Source organism: Phalacrocorax carbo, chromosome 1 (genome assembly GCF_963921805.1).
Source record: "Phalacrocorax carbo chromosome 1, bPhaCar2.1, whole genome shotgun sequence".
In the NCBI taxonomy this organism is placed as follows: Eukaryota; Metazoa; Chordata; class Aves; order Suliformes; family Phalacrocoracidae; genus Phalacrocorax; species Phalacrocorax carbo.
Genome location: NC_087513.1, coordinates 197,761,761 through 197,768,276, shown reverse-complemented (window position 1 = coordinate 197,768,276; position 6,516 = coordinate 197,761,761). Strand labels below are relative to the sequence as shown.

General features: G+C 47.4%; 1 protein-coding gene across 1 annotated transcript in view; it reads left to right on the top strand.

The window, feature by feature from the left end:
- Positions 1 to 4,783: 4,783 nt before the first annotated feature.
- FGF9 (fibroblast growth factor 9) overlaps positions 4,784 to 6,516 on the top strand; it is a 29,140-nt gene continuing 27,407 nt past the window's right edge. Inside the window, exon 1 of the mRNA XM_064441157.1 lies at positions 4,784 to 5,736. Coding sequence (XP_064297227.1) covers positions 5,460 to 5,736 — 277 coding nt within the window. The 5' untranslated portion in view covers positions 4,784 to 5,459. The remainder of the gene's footprint in view (positions 5,737 to 6,516) is intronic.

Below are 6,516 nucleotides of genomic sequence, written 5' to 3'. Positions count from 1 at the left end.
CAACAATCAATGCATTACTAAAAACAGCAGACACAAGGCATGTACAAATACATGCACTGGAGAAATTTCAAACATATTTGGCAGCTTTCACGCTTACATCACTCTATCTACCCTCAAGTATCACCAACAAGGGCACACATTCCAAAAGACTGTATCAACACCTGTGTCAATGCACTTGACTGTATCTGACCAATAATGGCATTATTACTTTTGTTCTTAGGATCTCTTAAAACATGTAATAACTCCCTCCCTAGGACAGTCACAAAGATCATATTCTGCCAATGCTTATTTAACATAGGTTCACTAATTCCTGTATGCAGCCAAATATCATAATGCCATAAGAAATCAATGTCTGATATCCTGCAGTGGCTGTGTATCACATGCTGACACTGATGCTGATGTTCTTGGAGTTTTCCATCTAAATTTCTTGTTTGACACTCCTCTGGTCTGAAAATTTGGTGAACTGGGAAACAGGCCCTTTCATCTTGTGTTCTGGGACTCTTACAGGTAATTTTGTTTGTCATAAATACTGTTATTTTGTCTACAGTTTCTGAAGTGAGAACGCAAATGCATTCCTCTAGCTCAAGTTTTCTAAACTCTTAGGCCGTTCTTATGTTACTCCCGTTAACCTGAATCACATGGCTAATAGGTTTTCACAAATATTTTATTTATTTCCAGGCAATCTAATGTTTCATAATCATGACTTTCAGTAACTTTTCGTTGCTGAGATGACATGAGTTTTCTTTGGAGGATTAATATGTGCAGCTATATTAATAGTTTAGTGCCCTCACCAACCATTCTGGGGAAATGCTGAATCACATGTATAGCACAGCAGGTGGGATCCACCCAGTCCTATCTAGACCTCTGTCATGTAGAAGTCCACATCTAATATAGGCTCACTTCATACACGAGGAAGAATTAAGCATCTTTAGAGCATGAGTCATATCATCCTAAAGTAGACGCCTAGAATAGGTCAGATGATTTGTGCCCTAAAATTGCTCCTATTTCTCTGTGTTAAAGAACAGTAGTTTAGATCTCGATGTCTCCATTGTAGCAGCCTCAAGGGAGGTGAGATGAATTAATACCCTTATATCCAGGTTATATCATGCTTCAAAGTACCCTAAAAATTCTTATTTGTAAAAGAAACTGAAAATAGCATTACTTTCTATATTATTCTCAATTTATAAAAAAGCAGCTTTTCAAAGTTTGCTGACTCAAGATGTTTTAGTAAAAATGGCAAATGCTGTGTGTTTCACGGGAAAGCTGTAGCACCTCTCTTTTTAATAATATAAATCTTCCAGTTCTCTGTCTGCAAGATCAGGAAATAAATGGGTTAGATACATTGTAGGTCCAGAATAGGATTCTGCACTTTTGGTGAAATTATGCAATCTCTGGGAATGCAAAAAAATCCCCACCATATATTTTCTTATGGCAGGCTGATTCTTTTTTTTTAAATGACTCTCAAAAATTGATATGTGAGAAGTTAATGTAAAGCTGAAGTGGTTGGCAGAGTACAGGCGAAACAGTTTTTTTTTTTTTAAAAAAAGTCATCATGTCTAAGACTTGCCAGAGGTGTCACATTAGTGTGGTACGTGTGAGGAGAACAGATGCCAGGAACTCCTCAAGAAATGCAGGATCCTTCTGACCCGCTCTGCTTGCAGGAGTTAAAATCCTGCATAAAGTGGATGAGTAAGCTCTTGATGACTCACTGTGGCAGATGCAGTCTTTAATTCCAGGAGGGTATAAGGGAAGTGGGTGTGAATCTCAAGTAGAGGGGAGCTAGGGATGTTCCTGCCTCAGTGTCTTGGGGATAAAAGTGTAGGTTTTTAATACAGCCCCAGCTATCAGTAAAGCCAAACTTCTGTAAGGGGTAAGTTTGACATTACACATCACACATAGATTTTATGTGAAGCAGGGTTGGAACACCACCTACTCACAGATGGGTATGATTTTGGGGATGTCCTGCATAATTCATGTGTGGCTTTGATACTTATGAGTAATTCAGACATCAAAGCCACAACTTAGATAACACTTTTATAACACTAAATGTCCTATAGCCAATAATCTGTGGGCTTTCATTTAAGTATCTTTTAAAAAAAAAGCAACTATACCAATACTTTCTTCTTTACCTTCAGATATTTTTCATAAGGTATGCTGGTGTGAAGTACAAGATAGAAAATACTGAATCCTGGACTAGAGAAAAAATGAAAATTCCATATAATACTCTTGACTGGGACTAGAAATGTAAATTTTAAAGCACTGGGAAGGAGCTGGGATCCTCTTTCCCAGTTGTTTCTAGACTGAGAGCACACCAGATGCCAGACCCTTCAGTCACTCTGCAATATTCCCTCTGCTTTGAAAGTGGCACAAACCTTCACTTTTCAGCAGTCCAATTTCCTAATGAGCAATTTTATGTTCCGTTCCAAGTTAACCATTACACATGGAAAAACCTTCCCATTAATAACCATAAAGCTCCTTTATTGTTCTCCTTCAAATCTCCTTAAAACTTCCTTCTGACACCAAACACTTGTCATTGGCTAGGCCGGTTGCTTTTTATTCTCAAGGCTGCTTTTCCCTTATCCTTCCCCCATGGGTCTGTAGTATACACCTGTTGTCTTTCATCATGGGTTAAGATCATAAGCTCTTTGGGCATAGACCATCTCTCTTATTACATGTGTCTACAGAATCCGACACAATGGGACTGTGAGCCCTCGACGGGGCCTCTCAGTACTGCCATGATCCAGTTGATAAAGAATAATGATTTTTGACATGGTGAGTTCTGCAGTTTTTCCCAAGTCATTCTGCAGTTGTTCACGCTGATATAACCAGTGTGCATGTGTGAACAGTGTCCTTAAACCCGATATACAGGGTAAATGCTATTGAAGTATTTACCAGAGGGCGCTGACTTTCCTGCTTTGGGGCTGGGGGGCTCGTCGGCTCTTGCACATCAAAACACACGGACTCACACGCGGCAACTGTTTCTTTTTGTGGGTCTGTACCAAACTAGTGTGATGGGACCCTGCCCTGAAGCTTCTGCATCCCTAATAGTAATAAAGTAATTTATTACTCTAACAGTAATTTATTACGGTAATAGTAATAAAGACCAATGGATTCAAATGAAAGGGAGGTGGCTCATGCACCACTGGCACGGAGTGTGTCAGTCCCCTAAAGGTCCGTGGGGATTCAGGACACAGCCTTTCCCTACAGCAGTTTCCCCACTAGACGTGGAAACTAGATGTCTCTTTCCCTCCTCTCAAGTGTTAAGTCATGGTGGCAAGTGGAGGGATGCAGAAAGGTTGTGCCAGTCAGAGCCAGGCTGCTGGCTTTTGTGGTGGGGAAGGAAGGGAGAGCTGCCCCCTTCACCACATCCCCACCAAGCAGGGGGACATGCAGAGAATCGATTATTTTTAATTCACCCTCTTGCAAAATTCTCCTCCGGAGTTCTGTTTCCAGCCTCCACCAGTGACCTTCCTGGGCCCCACCACCTCAGTGATGCACATCATCATTCACACCATGCAATCTCTCCCCCCAGCCCCCAAGATATTATGTTTCTCCTTTTCTCCTTGCCTCTCTCCCCCACCACCCCCAAAAGAGCCTGTCTTCAGGTTTTGCATTTAATTTAAAGGGCCTCTGGATCGTGCCCTATCCTTGAGCTTTGCCCAAGCAACCCTTCTGCAAAGGCAGGAGAGCTTTCTGTCCCTTTGCTAATTAGTGCAGCTATATCGTAGCGCGGCAAAACCACAATAACATCGATTCTCGGCATCATAAGAAGAAAATAACACACACACCCCCCCGCTCGCCGGGTCTTTCGGGCCGGTTTGAAGTAACTTCTTTTTTTGTTGGGGTGGGGGGGGGGACACGCACTTAGCATCACACCGCCGCCACCCTCTGCCCGCCTCGCCCTTCCCTCCACCGCGCTCTTAAAAACTTGGGCCAAGGCCGGGCGCGGGGAGCCCCGGTTCGCCTCCGGAGCTCCCGGGGAGGCGGCGGGGGGACCCCGGCGCTGCCTGCTCCCGCCGCGGCACCCCCGAAACTGCCCCCCCACCCCCGCCCCGGGCACCCGGCGGCCGCCCCGGCAGCGCAGGGGCAGAGCGGGGAGGGCTGCGGGCTGCCGGCCCCGGGGCGGAGAAGGGAAAAAATGCTGCGTGGACGATAACGACCACCCCCACCCCACCCCCCCGGCTCCCAAACTTCCCGCCGCCCCGCCGGTTTGCCTTCCGAAGCTGAGTTTCAACCCCGGCTTGGGACAGCGGCAGCCCGGTTACCTGCGGCGGGGCCGGGGCCCGCTGGCGGGGCGCTGCCCGCCCCTCTCCCCCCGCCAATGTCACGGGGGACTTGGGCTATGCGGGCATCTCCCGAGGAGCACGCCGCCCGCAGCGGGCGGGATCGGTATATTTAGCATCGCGCCGCTTTTTTTTCCTCCCCCAAAGTTTCGCCCACTTATTTATTTATTTGCCTGCGTGCGCCGCGCTGCCGCAGAGCAGTAAGAGCCGCTCCACGCCGTGCCTGGCGTTGGAAGCGGCTCTGTATTGCAGCAGGTAGGGCGGAGCGCTAGGACCTCGGAGAATCCTTCCAGCAGCAATCAGGACTACCTTAAACCCAGCCCAATGCCTCTTCCTGCGCCACTCTGCGTGCTGGATGGAGATCCACAGTCAAGAGCTGCAGCTCAGTGCTGGAGTACAACATTTCACAGGGAGCCCTGCAGAAGCAACACCTGTTTCGAGCCAGCCAAGAAAGACACAAGCACTTGTATGTTGCTGCTTTGCTTGTGGATCGTCAAAATTCCCAAACCAGTGGACATCTGCTGAGCCTCCCGAGAATTCTGGATAATAGATTTGGACGTCAAAAGTTTTTTTTCTCCTTTTTCTTTTTTCTTTTTTTTTTTTTTTTTTTTTGGATTTATCTCAGCCAACAACGTGAGATTTCCCCCCTCCCCCTTTGCAGGATTCATGCTGATGTATGCAGTCTGTTATAGAGTAAAAACAGCGCATGCCTTTCTGGAGTCAGAATCCATAAATCCTGACGTAGCCTGTGCATCTTAAAAAAAAATCCCTATAACGCCTAGGTATTTAAGTTGCTATGGTCATTCTTATCTTAAACCAAATGGAGAAACTACGGATTTTTTTCTTTATTACAGTTGGATGGGCTGAAGACCGTATTGCTTGCTAAGAGCTGGGGATATATGCATTTATATAGATATACACATCTATATGTTTATAAATATGTCAGTGTGTGAGTATAAAGTGGTGGTTTCTTAGACTAACTGGTTTGACCTTGAACCTGTACCAGTCAAAACAGAATATTACTTTTATTTATGCATTTAATGGATTGAAGAAAGAACATTTTCTCTGTAACTGCGCTAGGGAGGGGAGAGGAGTGGAATATACCTAATCTTATATCTCCTGGGTTTGGCACCATCATTATTGTTTATTCTTATTCTCTAAAAGCAGAATCTTCTGATGGCTCCCTTAGGTGAAGTTGGGAACTATTTCGGTGTGCAGGATGCAGTACCCTTTGGGAATGTGCCCGTTTTGCCGGTGGATAGTCCGGTTTTGTTAAGTGACCACCTGGGTCAGTCTGAGGCAGGTGGGCTACCCAGGGGGCCTGCGGTCACGGACTTGGACCATTTAAAGGGGATCCTCAGGCGGAGGCAGCTATACTGCAGGACTGGATTTCATTTAGAAATCTTCCCCAATGGTACTATCCAGGGAACCAGGCAAGACCACAGCAGATTTGGTAGGTATTATCCTTAACCCTTTAGTGGTCATGTGATGAAATAATGGGGCAGAACTGCGGGCGGGCGGGCGGGGGGGGGGGTGCGGGACGGGCGGGGAGGGGGGTTTGTGCTGATGGCTGAGCCGCCGAGGGGAAGAATGACCTGTCCGGGGCCGCAGATGTACACGAGCGGCACCACCGCAGCGGAGCAGGAGCCCTCGCCGAAGTCGCCGGGTGTTTGGTAGCGATGTTTGTGTGGCCCCAAGTTCTGCTTAAGAGCAGAAACGTACTGGGAGGTGGTGGCGGCGGTGGTGGAATTTTTGCTCAGGACGTTTCTGCTGAATGATTTGATTTCGCGAGTTTAAAGGGTTTTTAATCATTAACCACTACAATTTAAAATTCACCGAGTTTCCTGAAGGGAGTGGCCGTCGTCCTGTACGCAAATTAACGAGGGCTTTTCTTTCGTTTTCTCTGCCGATTACCTGCCCTAGTAACTGCTTGCATTGCAAACCCAGCCTGTTTCCCTCCTCGGCGAGGATCCACCGGCAGCGCCCGCCGATGGGCACCGGCGGCCCCCGCCGCCCCGGGCGGGAGCGCAGGTGGGGTCCCCGCTCCCCCCGGAGCCCGCCGGCGAGCCTGCACCAAAACCTGCCTTCCCCGAGCTGTGTCAAGCTGGCAGTGAATTTGCAGGAGCGTTCCCTGGATTTCATTTCCAGGGGACGCTATTTGTGACTCAGCAGCGAGGGCTGGAGGGCTCCTGGCTCCGGCCGCTCGTGTGCAGGCGCACACGCGAGTCAAGTG